This window comes from Pseudonaja textilis, chromosome 6 (genome assembly GCF_049901715.1).
Source record: "Pseudonaja textilis isolate UNSWEBS1 chromosome 6, rPseTex1.2, whole genome shotgun sequence".
Lineage (NCBI taxonomy): Eukaryota > Metazoa > Chordata > Lepidosauria > Squamata > Elapidae > Pseudonaja > Pseudonaja textilis.
The window spans coordinates 35,640,254-35,660,895 of NC_141995.1; the positions used below are offsets into that span (position 1 = coordinate 35,640,254).

A 20,642-nucleotide genomic window follows, 5' to 3' on the forward strand; every position below is an offset into this window, starting at 1 on the left:
TCATAAAACAAATTCTTCCAGATTCTTCCAGTATCACTTTCTACAAATGTCCCTTTAAAAATGACTAAACTTTTGTTAATGGCTCTAAAACTTCCAAGTAATTTTAATATCAGAGAAGGAAACAAACTTAATATAAAATCTGGATGCCTTTTCTACAATGTTGGTGCCCACAGGACTAGGGTTGATCACTGATAGTTAACCTGCTTTGTCAATGGGGGAAAGAAAGTAGATGAGCAATAGCAGGTTTAGCTCACCAAAACAATTATCCAGAATGGGCAGCTGTTCTTCTTCAAATAAGCCAGAAAGAAGTTCAGCTTTGTATGCACAGACCTGATGTCTCACAGGTAGATTTGTTCAGCCAGTACAAAAATTCCCACGTAATTTAAGCCATTTAAGCAAAAAGGAACCATTTGCAAAGTTATTAGATTTCATCAGCACAAAAAATTACTACATATGTTGTGGAATTTTTTTTTTAAAAAAGCCTAAAGTCTCAAAAAGGGAGAAAAAAACATTCAAAATGGTTAATGGAAAAAAAAATCTACAAAAACATTCATGACCACAATGCCATTCTTTGAAAAAATTGTCCTCCTGAGGAAAAATAAGCATCATTAAGTCAATATGCTAATTAAATGAAGGAAAAAAATCTAATATGCTTTAAGCAATTTCATATTGCAACTTGCTTCCTTTAGGGAATAAATCAAACCTACCCACAGATGTTCAGAAAATAAAAGTTATTTCTTTTATGATAATGTCCTGCAATTTTTTTTAATAGAATGATGATCACTATGTCAAGGTAAAATGTATAATTAGTTCAAGTGCTCAGACATTCAATTAGCCAGTATTACAGGCAATAAAAACAGTCATTTTTAAAATCTACTGCAGTGGCATCTTGAAGCATACAGGTTTATTTTTATTCTTTTAATTTAGCTGAAAGAGTTTTTTTTTAAAGGACACTATCGGCAATGAGAAATGAAAATCTCAGTCCAAATCTTCCTGTTACATTTTGAAAATTCTGTTTCCCATCATCAAATGCTCCAATTCTATTAAAAAAAACGCTTGTTCTTACTCCTTCACTATACCTGAGGTAGATTGGTTAATACAGACCAGGTCTGGAAGAGACACCCGCTTTCAACAAATTATAGGTAGTCCTTGACTTACAACAGTACACTTAGTGACCTATTCAAAGTTACAATAGCACTGAAAAAGGAACTTGTAACCATTTTCACACTTAAAACCATTGCCGCATTCTAATGGTCATGTGATCAAAATCTAGACACTTGGCAACTGATTCATATTCATGATGGTTGCAGGGTCCTAGGGTCACGGGAGTCTCTTTTGCAACCTTCTGACAAGCAAAGTCAACGGGGAAGCCAGATTCACTTAACAACTATGTTACTAACAGTGATTCACTTAACAACTGTGGCAAGGTCATAAAATGGGGCAAAATCCACTTAAGAACTATCTCACTTATGGATACAGAACTTTTGGGCTCAGTCGTGGTCCTAAGTTGAGGACTCCTTGAAAACAGTATTTTTTTCAAGACTGACATAACTTTTAATATCTAAGACTAATGAATAGCCAGAAACAAGCTGCGTTTGTTGACGTTTAAGATGGAGATACATTTTCAAATTTTTGCATCATGTTGCTAGTTTAATGAGATCATAAAGTTCGCTATTTCTACCACCAGCAAATTGCAGAGCACATATATAATCACACCCTATGCTGAAGCCTTTTGCCTCGGCCTTGATACTCCAACTGTGTAAGAGCAGAGAAGAAATAGCTCTAACCAGGTAAACAGCTCTACCAGGTAAACAGGTGAGCAAGGTGGACCAATTCCTCATAATACTAGAATTAGCTATTTAAAATCTCATGGTATTCCACTGTTCCCCAGTTTTCAAAATGGATTTTTAGGGTCATTTGACTGCAGTTGGCTCATAAGCCTGTGAAACATTATTCTAGCATATTTTCAAATAAACATCCGAACATAAATTAGAGACCATTTAACCACAAAAAGCACACATAACAGAACCTGTTCTAGTATATAAAACTAGACATAGACTAGATTGGAACATATGTACAAGTTCTAAAATTTATTTTCAAATACATATACATTTTTCCATTTATTTTTAGGAAAGTTCTTATAGGCTTTTAGGAAGACACCTAAGCTTTCCTTGGGCCTTGGGGGGTCACATGTTGAGTCCACAAGTGATGAAGATTTCACTCTAATAGCCAACCTACAGCTTTAATATATTTTAATGAATTGTGTTTTTAAATTGATTATGGGTTCATTTTTGTATGCCACTTAGAATCACATGATTTGAGTTAGGCAGCCATATAGATGTCTGAGTGAATACATAAATAAAATAGACTGTCAGAATCAATTACTTTGAGAACACTGAAATAGGTGCTGTGCTGTTGTGCACAGTAAGATCCTTTCAGGTGAGCAGAAGATATTCCAATTTTCATTCACGGGTAAGATTCACAAGTGAAAAAAAAATCCCCTTTCTTTCCATCAGTCTGGAACTCCCGTTCTTCATGTAAACGTGACACATCAAAGGTGACATACACACTCCAACTGTGCCATTCTTGCTGTTCATTTTGTAATTCAGAATGGTCTCAAAGAATCTGGCTTTTTCAAAAGATAGAAAGGACTTGATTTTTTAAAAAAGTTGCTATCCCTGCCTAATGCTTAATCCATTGCTCAAAATTGGGCAATGCTTGTTGGTCAACATCTTTATATTATCAATGGACAAGGGTATAAGAGAAAAGAGAATGACCTCCAGCGGTGGGATTCAGCCAGTTCGCACCAGTTCAGGAGAACCGGTTGTTAACTTTCTGTGCAGTTTGGTGAACTGGTTGTTGGAAGAAATCATTAGTGCAAATAACTGGTTGTTAAATTATTTGATGATCTCCAAGATCCAACAGAAAAACACAATACTCTGTTGGCACAAAGTGAAATGGTAAGAAACCATGTCTAGCTAGCAAAGCCAACATTAAATTCTCCCATGTATATAATTGTATAACTGCCACTTGAAAAATAATCCCCTTAAAATTTTTATGCTTATGCATGATTTACATAAAAATCTTTTCACTATATTAATGACCCAAGGCAGAAGAAAGCTTCTTTATCTCATCTATTGTATACTTTTAGAAGGGTAAGCTTTCAGTGCCAATAATTGATAATGTATGAATCATCTTAGATATGCAGTATATGCAGTAACATTTCTTGAATCTGTCACTTTCCAGATTTGCTAACTCCAAATAGGTTCAGCCATATGTCCAAAAATGGTGGAATAGTAGTCCATATGCAATGAGACATCAAGTTAGAGAAAGTCATATGAACAATGATAAAAAATATAACCACTGCTTAAAATTGCCTAGAAGTTACTAGTAGTCATTATTCTCATAATAAAATATCTAAAATTAAAAGGTACGTATAATCACATTTCGCAGATTGAATGTCAATCAACTTATAAAGCAAATTGCTTAAGTGTTTCACATATGTGATGTCAATGCCCCATTCTATTAATCCATAAAATAGGCCGGTCTCAGTTCTGTATTGTGAAATTGTCAGCAACTTGCCTGAGGCCGGCTAACAAGGACGGTAAGATACAAAGCAAAACCAATTTTATTCTCTTACCCATAATGTTACCATAATGTCAGCTTATGACATAACTAAATATTCTAAAGCTGTTTGTTAAGATGAAATGCTCCTCTGGCACATTTAAGCTGGATCTCATTTTGGATCACTGTAAGAATTTTATGATTCTCTGCCTTGAAGCAGTTAGTCCGTTTAGTTTAAGTGATGTTTTTTTAGTTTCTTGTTTCTTGTTAATTTTAGTTCACTGTGAACAGGCTGGAAGAGATATGCCACTATGAACAAAATACAGCACATGTTACCATTGTTTCCTCAGTATGAAGAGGTAAAATAATACTTGTTCTACCATTTATTCCAACTTTGGCAACTTTAAAACTTTTGGACTTCAACTCCAGAATTGCACAGTCAGCATGGCTGGCTGGGGAATTCTGGGAGTTGAAGTCCACAGCTCTTTAAGTTGCCAAAGTTAGACACCGACAAAAAGTAAAGAACAACAACAACAACAAAAGAAAAACATGGATTTGCACAGCCTATCTCATCACCCACTTTCCCCACAATAGATGTTTGGACCATCAGATATATGCTTCCAGAGGAAATTCTCTGGAAGCTCAGGGTCATACAATCAAGAATCTGGAAAAATGGAGTCCACAAAGATCTGAGCAGAATGAAGTGGGATCAGTGGGAGCGGGTCTGAACGTGCTGAGTCAATTCTATGACTTCTTATGGCCCTGTTTTGTTGCTCAATTTATCACTTAAAAAAAGGAAGGAGGATAGCATTGATTAACACTTACCCAGATCTCCACGAAGGTTGAGAAGTTCCAGTGATAACTCTTTACGCTGGGAAAGCACTTCTTCTCTCTGTGGGGAAAACACAGCAGAGATACATACAATATTATTGGGGGGTGGGGGTGGGAAATTATTTTCAGTTATTATATTTATGGACTATCTGCTAAATGACAGGAGCTGGGAGGGGGGAGATGCCAAGTACGAATCATCCATGATAACAGCTTTTTAACACTGGAAAAACACAGAAGGTTCTGAGATAAGGAAGCAGATGTATTTAAATAAGGTTTTCACCTCTTGTTAAGTACTTTAAAGTCAGCAAGAGCTTAGTTTTCTGGTTAAGTGTGGATACTCTTAGGATTAAATTAACTTGTATTCAACAAACTTGCAGGGACCTTTTATTCATAACTTTGAGGGCCACACAGGAGTGAAAAACAAAGTACAAAGTACTTTATAACAAAGGTAAATAGAGCCCAAGTCTTCTATAGATTACTAAGCCCAATTACAAAGCAAGACAGTGTGTGTCACATTTTCAGTCAAAACATTCCCTTAACCAAGATTATTCTTTTCTTAAAGCTAAAGTTGGTGAACTTTAAACATCACAAAAGAATCCACATCCTTTTCTGCCTATTTCCAACTACTGAACAAGTTACAGAAAACAAGTAACACCCCCCCCACCCCCGAAAAAAAAAAATCTATAAGGCGCAATGAACCCTCTGCCTCCTTCAGGCAATCCCTGCTTGGAGAACTGAACATTGCAGAGATATCAAAATGCAAGCTCTCTGCTGCAGGAAGCATTTCACCTTGCTTGCAGAAAACCACTGCTGAAAACTCCTTGACATTATTCCAGAAGAACACCACAGAACAAACACCAACCTTTTTTGCAGCGCATGGAAAATACAAGCACACTTTGCTGCTAGAGCAGCCCATCGTACAGCTTCTCTCCCCAGCTTGTCTTCCGTCCCCAGCATATGCAGGCAGGAGTGTACAGGTGGCAAGCGATACCACAAAGCAAACTGGTTGGGCCACATTTAACTTACAACCAGGTCACACTCCATTGGCCACTGCCTCAGCTTGACTTCATCATGCTTTGCAGTTTACCGTAGTCCTTCTACTGGTCTCTCCCAATACAGAGACACACTCACTGCAGCCTCTGCACTTGGCACCAGAAGCTAGTGATTACTTAAAGCTACAGCTCTTTCGTTTCTGAAAAATGAGAGCCAGACATTACTAAGATCGATTGCCACTTACTCAAATATCAGTTGAGAGAGACGGGGGTTGGGAGAGGAAAGGAGGGAGGGAAAACATCCTCCTGACCACCGCTATAGATAATGGGTTTTATTTTTAGCTTTTCTGAATTAGTTATTCTAGGCTTTTACTCTTAATTTATTAGATAGGCTGGTGTGGAAATGAGATGATGTGAGCTGAAAGGAAGAAAAAAAAGAAACTTTGATAAAATTTGCTTTATGCTTGTTGTGCTGCTCTATTGAGCATAGAGCAGCAAATAAAAGTGATATAATCTTTTCAGGAGTTTCTCATTGGGTCAGTGGGAGTAGAGCAAAGTGAAGAGAGCCTTCAGGGCCTTCACTCAATATTTTAGCCTCGGTTCCGTGGATACTCTTGGCTCTAGGTTGTGTAGCTTAGTGGTTAAAGCATCAGACTAGAAAACAAGAGACTGCGAGCTCTAGTCCTGTCCTGGGTATGAAGCCAGCTGGGTGACCTTAGGCTACCGGTCATTCTCTCTCCACCCTAGGAAGGAGGCCAGGACGAACCACTTCTGAAAACGTTGCCAGGAAAACGGAAGAGACTTGTCCTTATCCAGGCATTTACTGTCTGGATTACTATGTAAGTTTGGCCACCAAGAATCTTTTTTCTTCTCTAAAGGACTAATGTGGTGCTTTGTTATTTCAAAATCAGGCGATATATTGCATCGGTATTTATTCTGAATATTTAAGCAGAACATTGCAAAGCATGGGAGTCCTGCAATTGCATTAGGGCTATTAATAAAATGGGCTTTTATTGACTCTGAATCTTTTGAATAGGTTGTCCCAGATCACACTATAATCCATGAAAAATTATAATATAAACTAATTAGTCTTCGTGGTTCCATAAAACTTACGTTATTTGGCAAATAATTAAGTCTTCTCTGCTTCTATTCCTGAGAAATATATAGGCAATATTAAATATTGATGATTTATTTACATGGACTAGAATGCACAAAGGAGGATTGTATGCATATTCTAAATCCTATATATCTTAATTTTATTAACAGTCTAAATTTAGCGTGTACAAGAAAATAAGGTAGTTCCATTCAAGACACAGGAACTACTTTGCAAATAGACAAAAGAGAAAGCCCCACCTTGTGAACATATTTGTTATTTTTGAAATATTTATTCAACTACAAATTAGTTTAAACTCACATTAAGAGAAATCCACTATCTGATAACTGATTAGTCAATCAGGAGCTCCTATCAATTCTTGGTAAAAGCAACAATTCTCATTGTTTAGGAACAGAGTTCCATTTCTTAGGCTAAGAAGAATTTATGAAGAATTTAGAAGGCCAACAAGTTAGATAATCAAAACCATTGAATCAAATACTATAATTTGACCAAAACAACTCCAAGTGGCTCAAAGAAACCAACATAGAATCCAACCTATCAGTGGCTATTGGATGGATCATCTGAGCAGCAACCAAAGGACCCCTAAAACATGCCCTATTTGTTTAAGGAAAACCTAGGCAGTGCTGTGAACGGAGCAGTATGAAAATGAATGCTTCATAGATTGCTATAATAACTGGGAACTTTAAATTTAATTTAACAGTAATTTAAATTAAATTAGCAGACCGCTGTTTAGCAAGGAAGTGCGCCAACATAGTGGCCTGGGAGAAAGGAGTTTAAAAAACTGATCATCCTCCATTTTTAAAGTGTGTGGGGGAGGGAAGGGAAATCCCCTCAACAGCTTAAAAGTTCTGTTGGAGATAATAATTCCACCTATTTCTTTCATTATTGACATTATGCAAAATCCAGGAGAACCCGTATGCCTCAGGATCAGAAGCATATAATTTTGTGATTCACTATCAGTTCATTTATTTTACAGGATTTATAGGTTGTTCTAATCACAACTGACTCTGACACAACTGACTCTGCCATACAAGTTCCCTTTCATAGTTTGATTTAAGCAAAACAAAATAGCATTACAAAAAGTCTGAATGGTTAAAACAACAAAGTAATATCCCAGGATTAGTTTGCAATCCTTCTCTCCCCCATAAAAACATTTCTACTGGAGAGGGCGGAGCTGGCGTTGTGACGATACGGCATGCAATCTTGGAGGTCTGAGATCGCTGCCGATATCTTTGCTCCTGGACAGTTGAATCGGATCTAAACAGTCCCGGAGAGATGGTGAAAGTAAAGAGCGCATCCTGTTGATCCCAGGGATACTGCAAAGTCCCTGGTAGATCCAGGAGAAGCTCTTCTTGCCAGCGGCAAAGAGGCAGCCATTAAAGCTGCTGAAGTTGGGACAGCTCCGAAACGAAAGAGAATGGAAAGAGAGAGTGTGCCGGTTTGGTGAGAATTTTTTCTTTATTCTAAGATTTGAAAGGGCACCCTAAGGAAAAGTAAGAATCTGTAAAAGTTTTGACAGAAGTGACTAAGCGGCGATTTTAAACAGGAATGTCAAAGTTATTTTTTTATTTTTTTATTCTCATTGCTGGATTTTCTACACACGATCTTATATTTTGAAACTGGACTGGTTTTTCTCTTTTATCTATTATTTTTCTCCTTTTTGATTTTATAATATTTTAGGCTAGAGACTCCCTTTTAGTTATTTTTTTAAAATATCTTTTTCTTTTTTTAATTAATTCTTATTATATTTTGCTTGGAAAAGGAGGGGGAAAGTGAAAGCAAAAGAAACCAACTAGAGGCTTGGGAATATTCTATTTCACTTTTCACCAGACAAAGCTGAGAAAGAACTGAGACTTCTTTTCAAGGACATTACTATTTGATAAGATAGAGGGAAGAGCATGGGAGAGTATTATTGCAGGTGCTCTTCTGAGTTTCTATCAACATCTGGAGTCTGGTGCTGAAGCTTATAGGAAAAGAAAAGGTGATAAGTCTCTGGAGAAGAGAGTTATAACAAGAGCCTTGGATAATTAAACAAAGTGCAGTGTGCTCTTTTTATTTTTTCTAAGCTGCGTTACCCCTCCTCATCAGTTTACTTTTTGTAATAGCTATTTGGATTTCTGGCCCTTTGGAACTTGTCTTTGTTCTTTTTTTTTCTTGTCTTTGGAAGTTAAATTTCTATGCTTGCTCTTTATTTTAAAGGAAAAGCTTTAGTATTAATGATTCCCTTCCGTTTCTTTTTAAGGGAGTAGTCTTTTTTTTCTTTTTTCCCTCCCCCTCCCTCGTATTTTTGTCTTTCCATCTACCTTCCATATTGGCTTTTTTTCTTTTTTCTTTTGTTTATTTTTCTGGCCTTTTTTTCTCTTATGCATCCTTTTATATTTGAGACCTGTTAATTGGATTAAGGTGTTGAAGAACCTGAAGAATTTTCCCTTTCTCTTTTTTAGCTTTTTATTTTTCACTTTTCCACCTTTTTTAGGATTTTACAACTTTTTCTTTTTTGTGTGTGTTTATGGTCTTTTCCTTCATCTTTGAATTTTTACTGTTATCTAACCAATTGATTGGATTAAGGTATACAAGAATGTTTTCTTCTTCTTTTATTATTATTACTATTTGGCTTCTTTTTTCCTACTATTTTTATTTGGAATTGCAATCGATTATTTCGCAATTGGATTAAGGTCTAGAAGAACCTGAAGATTCTGAATTGCTCGAAATGAGTAGGAAATTAACAGCCCCTGGTTCCTCAACTTCTACTTCTTCCTCTCCACCATCTGGAGGACAACGTTCAATACAGACTATGTTACGGCAAGAAAAAGAAAAAGTGACCCTGCAGATGATTATGCAAGGAATTCAAAATATTCAAACAAGAACAGAGAATATTGAAAAGAGAACAGAGAACATTGAACAAAGAACAGGGAAAACTGATGAAAAGGTGGAGAACATCCAACAAATGATGATGAAGTACGATGAGAGATTCCAAAAAATTGAAGAAGATAGACAAAGAGACAAGAAGATTGGAGATATTGATAACAGATTAACTGTGGTTGAACAAGATAAAAGTGGTATGCTGAGATGGGAGATGGACAGATCAGAATTTTATCTTAGATTCCAAAACATAGAGGAAGAAAAGGGACAAAACCTAGCTGAGATAATGATAGAAATATTGGCTGAAGCTTTGGAAATAACTGAAGAGAAGATAATGGATGGAATAGATGAGGTCTATCAAGTCTTCACAAGATATGCAATGAGAAATAGCTTACCAAGAGAAGTTCACATCAGATTTACAAAGAAAGCCATTAAAACGCAAATATTGCAAGTGGCAAGAGAGAAAACATTGAAATACAAAGACAAGGAGATTGCGGTCTTGAAACAAGTACTCAGAAGAGTGAGAGAGATAAGAAGAGAATACTGATTCCTGACCAAAACGCTACTTTAAAAAGAGGTGAATTATAGATGGCTGATTCCAGGTTTAATGTTCACATGGCAAGAACAGAGATATAGAATTGACTCAATTGAGAAAGCTGAATCATTTTACACATAATTTTTTAGAGGGAAAGAGGAAGAGGCAGAAAAAGAAATTTCACTAATTGAATTCCAAGAGGACTGCCAAATGACGACTGAAAAAGAAGGTGCAGTAGGTGGAAAGGAGGAAACCAAAGAACAACGTGAACCAAGATCTACAAGAGCTGTTAAACCTAACTACAAAATACAACCATGGAAGAGAAAAAATTGATTAAATTAGTATAAATGGATTTAACTCAGCTGTTAAAAGAAGGAAAACCTTCCATAAATTAGAGAAATTAAAATTTGATATAATCTGCCCACAAGAAGTACATATTAAAAAGCAATATGAACAATTGTTGATACAGCCAAAATTAGGGAAAATATTTACTTCCTTGACACAATGCAAGAAAAGAGGAGTGGTTTTATACATTAAAGATATTATCCCAGCAAAATTGATTTATACTGACAACGACGGAAGAATACTAATGGTGGAAATAATGGACAATAATACAAAAACACTCCTGATTGCAATCTATGCCCTGAATGACAATCAAGAAGAATTTTATAAAAAATTACATATGAAAATAATTGGACTATGCTAATATAGTTATGGTGGGAGATTTTAATGGAACTGTAGACAATAAACTGGACTATACAGCACAGAAAACAATAAAGCAGAACAGAAAGACCCTCCCTAAATCTTTTTTTAAAATGGTAGATGAAATAAACTTAAAAGATACATGGAGAGAAAGAAATGCTAAAACCAAACAATACACCTTCTGCTCAAATAGACATTTATCATGGTCCAGAACAGATACAATATGGATGTCAACAGAATTGTTAACTAATATTCAGAACTGTAGTTACTGGGAAATTAAGAAATACAGTAAATAAAACACAGTCAAATTATATTCTGTTTGTATGGATGAACAGATTCATAGCAAGGGGCAAATCATTTAAAATAAATGGGATAGAGACATTCACATAACAACAAAATAGTCTTATTTTGGCATTTGTCCCAGGGTCATGTGATTGCCATTTGTGACCATCCCAGTTGGCTTCTGACAAGCAAAGTCAATGGAGAAGCTGAATTCGCTTAATGACCACGATTCACTTAACAACCAGTAATTTCAATTTGTATCAATTTGTAAGTAGAGGCAAAATGCTAATTTAATGGCTTCATTTTTGAAGACAGAATTAGCCTTGTTCACAATCTATACAACTATCTACCACAGTGTAACTACTGGACAATAAAATGACAAAAGGTATTTTGTTCGAAAAAAACACTGTGGAAGGGGCAATTTTTGCAGATCAAACTAAAGGAGATGCTCATTCCCAATTAAAGGGGATCAATCCTACCTTAGCAAAGCAATCCAAAACCACTCAACCTTTTCTTCTTCCCATACTTGGATCTGTTAACTCCCGTGTTACTTCTATCTTAATTAAATCTGCTGGATCTTGCTGAAAAGAAATGGGATAGAAAGGGCTAAGGCCATCCTAACCTGTCAAGAAGAAAATATAATTGGCAGCAGGAATACCTATCTGAAGGAAACCCAATATTATTCCTACAGCTTCATTGCTATTAGCTGTGTGTTATTATGCAGCTTCAACACTAGGAGGCTATAGAGATGCCACATTCTATCATCAGATAACCTATGATAGAAATGGACAATTCGTTTTCTTTTTCCTCATGCGTAAAAGGCATTGTCATATCACATGTAAACAAAGTACATCTGCATTTGTCTAAGATCCTTAAACTATTACTGATTATGTTGGTTAGATTTCTGTTTCTGTGTATGAACAAACACTGAATGTTTTTGTTCCCTTACATAGTAACAAGAAACCTAGGTTGAAATATATGAATAAAAAATGATGAAAGATGCACAAATGGCCTATTTTTAATGACTGCTCCAGTAACCTCTTTTAAAATAATAGTAGTAAAAAAACAATCCCAAGTACATGAAGAGACTTACCACTTCTTTCTTGCAGCTAGATAGGGCAGTCAAAATGGTTAATTGATCAAATCCCAAGGAATGGCAGAGTTTTGCAAGTCTGCAACCCATGAACTGTAATATAATTATTGATGAAGTGCACACGATGAAAACTGAATAGCTCAATAAATTCATGGGCCTTTAATATTAATCACAGCAGTCTGACGTATATAATTTCAAGATTAAAGCCAGATCCATGCTTTTTCTTGATGAAGAGGCTGTTATATATTCCTAAAAGGCTTTTCAAAGAAGTAAGCATTTACATTTGGACAGTTTTATAGCCATGATTTAATTAAAAGAGTATGTTTAAGCAACAATGGCCCTTCTTCAATCTTTCCCTCAAGTTAAGGTAATGAAAAGACTATGACATCAGTTACCATGACAACAGAAGTGTCACTAATGCTACACTATGACCTCATTAACTTTTTCAGTAGAAGATTCAACACTTGTTCTTTTAAAGATATGGTAACATGAGAAATAGCTTTTTAAACAAGTGTTTCCAGCAACAATTTGTCTTTAAAAAGTGGTAATTTTTCCTGAATTTTTTTTTCTTCTTGACACTTAAATGGTCATCTGTTGACCTGTGTAATAATGATGTCCTGGGCAAAATTATGTTAAAATATTTGGGCAAACTAAACAGATTTACAATGTACAATATCATGATACTGGCATGGTGAATTAAATTAAAAAGCTACAACTAGCTTTCAAAACTGAATTGTGACTTATAAAGATGCAACACATTAATTCAAGGTTAAAGGAAATCAATGTCCTACATGAAAAAAGCACTAATGGTGTTAGCTGCCTCATTTTCACAAATCCAAGAGAAGTTAAAAGAATAGGATACTATGTGACATTAAGTCAGAAGGAGTCTTAATAACACTTTCCCAACTAACGAGTTATTAAAAGGCATAAGCTTTCTTGAGTTATAGTTTACTTCATTAGAGGTGTAGAATGACTGATGCAGTTTTTAAACTGGTATTTACAGAAATGTAGTGCTTGCTCATGCTCAGTCTTATACTAAGAAATAACGAGTTTCTACCACTTCAGAAACACCTAGGCTTGCTGTTCTTTGAAGAAGAGCAAGGGAAAATATTTGAGATTTAACATGACAAATATAAAAGTAATGTCCCATTTAATACAACAATACAAAACACTCTGCTATTTCCTTCATCTAGGTGGATTTCAACTACCCAGTTTAGTCTTAAGCTCTGAAGAATCACCAGATATTAACCAAGTCTAACTCAGCTCAGCTTTTCAACGTTACCCAAGGTTAACAAAGGGTAACCCACTAGCTGGGCAGGATATATACGTATGGTGGAAAACTGATTTACCTGAAATGCATAGTGCATCCTATCCCAAATTTGAGCTTTTGGCTTCAAAAGGAGTTACAGTATTTTGACAGAAGTCTGCACAGTGTGTGATAACAAGAGCAAAGTGCCTGTCTTCAAAGTGCCAAAGTAGCTTTTTCTTCCAGAAGGCATACAAAGCTGTTCCAAAAGTGTGTCCAGTTGTCCATGCATGGGACCACCAATGAAAAAAAGCAGCAATGCATACACCCACATCTCCATATAACCAAGGATAGTCTTTGAAATACAGACAAGCTTTCTGGGAGACACAGTTGTTTTAAGGCTTCAGATAAAGGTACTTCAATTGCACTACCATACAACTACACAGTATTTCATTTACAATTACAACTAAAAAATCATTTAATTATAATTCTCAATATCGTGATTAATCATTTGATAACACCCATGACAAAATCTCCAAGCTCATATTGTTTTAAACATACATACGTTGTGAATTAGACTACTTGCAATCACACTGAAATATTCCATGCTCTCAACAGTATATTGAAACATAGAGGGCAGCTATTTTCTTTAGAGGGCATAGGACAATACATTCTCCAGGTATATTACATTATAACTCTCTGGAAGTACGGCAATTGCCCCGTTCTTTCTAACTCATAGGAAGCAATCAATAACCCCAATGTTATCTAACCATGCTACCAGGGTGGATGAAAACAAATTACTATCAAATCCAGACAAGACAGAGGTGAGGCTGACAGAGAAAATCTGATCTGATTTGACTTTTGCTTTTTATAAAGAAAAGGCTGGACTTCTGGGAGTGAGATGAAGTTGTTTTGGAAAGGGTTATAACATTCGAGGTATATTTCTACAATTTGAGAGTGCTCCTTGTTCCCCATCAATCACTGGATTTTGCAATCACCAGTTGCAACAAGTAGTCTGCTTGTAAAATTATGGCAGAATTGCCAACTACAATCTTTCTTGAATGAGTGAAACATTGCCTTAGTTGTACATACCTCGTTTGACTATTGTAATGTGCTCTATGTTGCATAAACATGTCCACAAATTGTTATTGGGGCAAAATACAGAAATTGTATGATTTCTTTTTGCAGCTGCATATCAGGAACAAAGTTTTTTTTTATTTGTTCATTTTTTTAAATTTATATCCCACTTTTATTTTGTATAACTCAAATTAATGTACATAATGCAACTAAAATGTTTTCTATTGTTCTATAGTGCCCTAAATGACTTGGAGCCTGAGTATCTGCAGAACTGCATCTCTCACTAGGGATTTGCCCAGCTACCCAGATCAGAAGCCCTTCTGCAAATGCCTTTACTGTCACAGTTTTAAATTTAAATAGTTAAGCAAAACTTAAGTTTAGTCCACAATGGAATTCCAAACTTGGCAAGCATGTCTATATACAGTATATCAAATGAAGTGGGATTGGAAGTCAATATCCAGATACCCCTGGAAATGTAATCTGAGTTATTGTACTGTTCATTTAGGGTTCTCATTTAATTTGGAGTTTTTCTCTTGCATCTAGATTTCAATAAATAAAGCATGTATACATTTGACATGAAACCTTACCTCAGATTGAAAGTGCTGGATCACAAGAGCTAATGCTTCTAATTTCCTATTGCTGTTTGCCAAACATTTCTTCAGCTGCTGGATAATTCCACTTTGGTTTTCACATTTTCTTTTGTATTGCGTCAACTCTTGTGTTTTTGTTTCTGCTTGTACTTCCTTAAAAGTCCTGGTCTGTAGAGATGAATTCTTAGGGCTCTTCTGCTTACCCTGGCCAACTGGAGAGGGGGGGAAAAGTTACATCAGGAATATAGTCCAATTTAGCAAGACAAGTGAAAACCACTCACAGCATGTTGCATCCTTCTCTTAATAGGTACAAGGAAAATAACTCATAAATTCAATTCTCTAAAGATTCGTTATCTGTGTTTACAAGTGTCTCGTATATTTCATTCCTATCTTCTACAATTAATATTCAACACTATCATTACCTTGATGACTAAAATCATGTTTTCTCACATTCCTATTTTAAGATATTTACAATAAGTGTTGGAAAGCCCTTTCGACACACACTAATGCATCTTAGTGCTGCAATCTCAAATATGACAAATTGTAGATGCACTTTGTTCTCTAGACAATACTGCAGGCATACTTAGCAATTTGCACAGTAAGCATTTTCATGGATGCTTTTATGTTCTTAATGACTTTTATAATTACTGCCTTAATGTTGACATTAAATGTAGCTATTGTCCTTTTTAAAAAAAACAAAAACAAAAACCAGTATCGGTTTTATAGTGGAAAAAATGTTTCCGAATAAGCCAGTCATCTTTTTATCTAGAGTTTATTGTTTAACTACATTTATATTCATCACACTCCTTTTCTTTTGAGAGTTCAAGGCAACTTACATGTAGGTTCCCCCTCCCTGTCCAAATGTAAGTCACTCTATGCAGCAAACAGGACTAAGAAATAATCCAGTTAGTTTTATGGTTGAGATTTGTATCTTCACCTTATGTCCAATGTTTTAAACATTGCAATAATTTCATAATTTTATAGAGAAAAATACAATTCCTGACATCAATGTTATATAAAGCCCATGCAACACTATTGTTTATATACAGTACGACAGAGAGTGTGGGAGTGAGGACACTATTAAGTCCCTTCCTACTATTTCAATAGTGTATTGTGATTTAATGAACCTGTTCTCTGACAGTTATAAAGTATTCATTATTCACATCAAAGATGCAGGATTTTTTTGGTAATTTAAAATTTTGAAATAAGGAGATTCCTTGAACTTTACTGTTATCTATCTTACTGAACATTAACTTCCAAATTATTTCCCAAGAAACATTCTTACAAGAAATAATAGATTTCAACTTGTGTTTTTGGTATGAATCTTACACAAGGTTGTGTCTAGACGGTGGGGGGGGGGGAGCTTTATTGTGCTGTATATCATTATTAGACGAGTTAAAGATTGGGATTACTTTTGCAGAATTCTTTGAATTGTTACATTCTTATCAACTTCTATTATCAATTTGTTCCATAAAAAGTTTGATGCCCAACTATTGTATGGGTACAGTTGATATACATTTTCAATTTTGTACTGTATTTAAAAAAGAAAATCTGATTTCTGAAATCCTTGTTTATAACAGTGCAGCACTGAAAGTAGATGCAAGGCTTCCCAGGATGGAGACTAGGTCTTGGCAGTGAATTTGGATTTTACGAGTAATGATCATCCTGGCTTCATTCCCCTAATTACAGGGAATGCATTAAATCTAGATATAGAATGCTAAATGAAATGTTCCTAGTCGGTCTGTCTCCTCAGTTTCTGAGCTTGGATAAGTCCTAGAAATTAATTAGAAAATGGATTGGAGATATAAGGGTACAGTATAAAATGAGCCATATTACATGTAGTCTTTGACTTACAATTGAGCCAAAAATTTCTGTTGCTAAGTGAAAAAATTGTTAAGTGAATTTTGCACCTGCAAAGAATTTATATTCCCTTAGTTCCATTACAGACATCCTTTTATAAGGGGTCATTTTAACACTAATTTTAACACTTTCCCTCCCTTTAATACCTTTTCCAGAACTTTCCAGCAATGTCCACATATATGTAGGATGACTGTAGAGCATATTTTTCACTTTGTGTTTTTTTTAAGCTGAATGGAGATGACCACTACTTCACCTATTATTAAGGAATTTCCTTAGTCATGGTGATCAATTTTATGTAAGTTATATTATGGTTGACAGAAGCTCCAAATTCCCCTATTCCACAGCAAAATGTTGCTATATTAAAAAAAAATGATAACCTGTGACAAGGGATAGAATGACCACCTGTAGAAATTTTGTTTGTATGTGAACACTGCTTCAAAATATTTAAGGCCCGTTTATTATAGTTAACCTCTGGTCAAGACCATAGTACAGTTTAAAGCAGAAATGAACATGCTTGCAGAAGTGCTATAGCAATCCAAGGATATCAATAAATACAGAAAATAAATTTCAAAGTTGTATTTCAAAGCAAGTTAACTTTCAAGTTATTACATGTATCTAAAGCATGTTAAATTAGAAGTGTCAAAGAATTATTGCAAAATGCAAAATTTCATAAAGTTCAAGCTTAAATTGCATTAGCCTAGTTAATATCCAATAAGCTCATCCCTAAAATAAATATCTGTCTTTTGTAAGAAGCTAATCTTGGGCATCATTGACATACCTTAAAATCTGAGCTACCACTGTAGCACATTTCTATTTTACAGATTAACAGTTGGAAGAGATCTTGTAGGTCATCTAGTCCAACCCCACCCACCCAAGCAGACCCTACATGATTTCTGACAGATGACAGTCCAGTCTGTTCTTGAAAACTACAGGTGATGAAGCTCCAATAACTTTTGAATGAATCTGAATTTTGTCAAGATTCCCTATTTCAGCTGTCAAATTCCCAGCCCACGAGCCAGATGCATCACACACTGGCCATGCCCACACCCGGTTTAGCGAAGGGAAAAAAGTCTCAATATGTCATGTGATGTCACCATGAGAAAGTGAACCCTTCCTCTATTTAGACAAACTGCACAAATGACAGTGGAGCCGATTCTGAGACATTTATATGTACATACATGTAAAGATTATGTGATGACCCGTAGTCTCTCAAAATAACCCAAACCCCAAAACATATATTAAAGTCCGGTAAGGTCTTCAACTTAACTTCACTGTTTTATTAGGCACAGTTTAAAGCCACAAAAATAAATAATGAGGCTAACAGAAAACCAAAACAAACCGCATTGATGAGAGTTCTGAAGCAAGCCGAGATAACTAATCATAAACTCCAGGCAAATAACCAAGAAAAGTCCAACAAAGATAAACCTCTTTCAAGGTAAACCCCAATTGACTCCAGCAATTCTAACTACATAGCTGAAAAACTTATATACATAGCTTCCACCTGCAAGCCACAAGGAGGAACATGGTGACCATGATGATCATGGTGACCTAGGATGGATAGGGGATGGGCCTGGATCCTCCTCTGACTGCTCAGCTGGCCTCTGCCCTTCCCCAGCCTCCTCCACCACCTCTGGAGCCACAATCCCACTCCCTGTTGGCTGTTCCTCCTCTTCCTCAGAGTCAGACTCTACCAGGGGCATGACAGATTATTATTCATGTTCACTCTGGGCTATTTTATGATGAATAAAAAGATAAATAATGAAACATTTACCTAAAAACTAAACCCAGAATGTTTGCCACACATGATCTTATGATAAATAGATTTCAGAAAAAAAGAATTACAGTCTTTTAAAACTACAAACTTGATCTACACTAACTTTGGATAAGGACAATTCAACTATCAATATACCACACACTGAAATATTTATTTTAATGAATTAAATAACATTTATACCTGACTCTTTTTGATCTACTCTATGAATTTATTTTATTCATGCATTTATTACAGTAATTTGCAATAATGTACAAATTATCAGATTTGAATTTGTTGGTCATACTTAAATATTAATAAAAAGTATGTTGGAAAACATAACGTGTTTTTATAATAAATAAAAATATAACAGAGCTAGTTTAGTCTAGAAGACTGTGAGTCAAGTCCTGCCTTGAAAGCCATAGGGTGACTTGAGCTCAGTTACTCTCTCTCAGCTCAACCCACCTCAAAGGTTATTGTTGTGGGCAAAATAGAAGAAGGAAGGTGGATGTTTTCTGTTGAGTGATTTGTAAAAATAAAAATGTGGGATATAGATAAATATATATTCCATATAATTAACTGAAGAAAAATATTTGTGGGGGGTTGGTACACATGGTCACAAATTTTAATACAACTCCAATGCTACTGCTTGAATTATTAAATTGTGATTTGTAATTTTTCAATGTCATTCAAAACTGCTTTCATTAGAAACTTAGTGGTTATCTTTAATTTGATAGTTGCATCAATTTCCTTACTTTCATCAGAACAATCACACAGTGTATTATCAAAGGGCACAGGAAGCATATAAATAAATGAAACACTGGGAAATATAAAGATGAATTAGTCTGTAACAGAATGTTGTTCAGGTTGATTGTGGCTAGAATTATTACATTCCTATTGGTTTCATCATTATCTTGTCAGCACTCCTTCCATACAGTAAACTGCTTCTTCCTAATAGATGCCAACACTTGATTCCAAATGTTTGTGATTAATTCCACTGCCTCAACTCAGACCATATGATGAAGAGGTTTGTTCACATAGTAGAGCTAAGATACTACATAGAGTCAGTGGGTATTCACCTATTTTACTAGAAATGCTAGTTTTGATGAAACTATCCATAGAAATGGGTCATAAATTATTCAATTTGAGATATCAAATATTCTTGTTGCATTACCCTCCCATCAGAACTAACAGGGATTGCAGAGAAAATTATTTGAGAATTTGATGTTCACAAAATTAAACACAATATTCAGTTATTACGAACCTCAACCTCTAAAGTATGCTAATTATCCAAGCCCAGAGAAACAACCCAGAACTGTGTAGCTAGATAAAATACTCTTGTATTCTGATACAAAGTTCCAATTCAGTTGTCACTAAAAGTGCAAACGATTGTGGAGACGCTGGGGAAAATAATGGTGATAAGATATAAACAATAAAAAACAGAAGAAAACATAGTAGTCTATCCTACAAATGGAAATTCAGCAGGTAGCAAGAAACCTAATCAATAAATTTTTGAGATCACTCAAAGGGATTCCCCTCTTATTTATGAAGGGTTGGGAAGTCCTTGCAGATTCTCTATTTATTCCATAATAAGCATTAAAGGTACCTTACTGAGGTCTGTGTAATTCTTGCTTTCTTAGTTTGCCAGCTATATGGTATTTGACAACAAAATACAACTAGATTATGTATAGATAGCTATCCAAACTTTTTTGTAAATTATAAGAATGGTTTTATTTCACGAGAATGTTTACTTAGTTATCCCTCAGTGTTTCTCAACCCTGATAACTTTAAGGTACAGTATGTGGTGTTCAACTCCCAAAATGGCTTACTGTTCTTGCCAACTTTGCCTCATGCCCTTTGCTTCTTAGTACTTTACATAATATAAAGATTTGGGGCAGCCAAATCTGGAGAAATCTGTTACGTACTAGAATTCCTAAATCAAGACTGCCATCATAAAGCCAAGATCAAAAATAAATTTTGTGATGTGAGTTTAATTGCTCATAAGTATGAGAAGATTTACTCGAGTTCTTCAATTTGTTACCAGTTTACAGAAGTTGATAATATTTCAAGTAGAGAGCCAATCTATACAGGAATAGGCATTACAAACATAGTTATACATGATTTAGGCATAGATGGTGCATCTA

General features: G+C 35.3%; 1 protein-coding gene across 3 annotated transcripts in view; it reads right to left on the reverse strand.

Moving 5' to 3' along the window:
- The window catches only part of MTUS1 (microtubule associated scaffold protein 1), a 99,693-nt gene that overhangs the window by 14,205 nt on the left and 64,846 nt on the right, over positions 1–20,642 (reverse strand). For 2 of the 3 annotated variants that reach the window (XM_026697932.2, XM_026697933.2), the window contains 2 exons: positions 14,886–15,100; positions 4,390–4,456 (listed from right to left, as the gene is read on the reverse strand). In XM_026697932.2, coding sequence (XP_026553717.1) covers positions 4,390–4,456; positions 14,886–15,100 — 282 coding nt within the window. Of the gene's footprint in view, positions 1–4,389; positions 4,457–5,257; positions 5,635–14,885; positions 15,101–20,642 lie in introns of those variants that run through there. The other variant, XM_026697936.2, reaches the window with a different exon arrangement.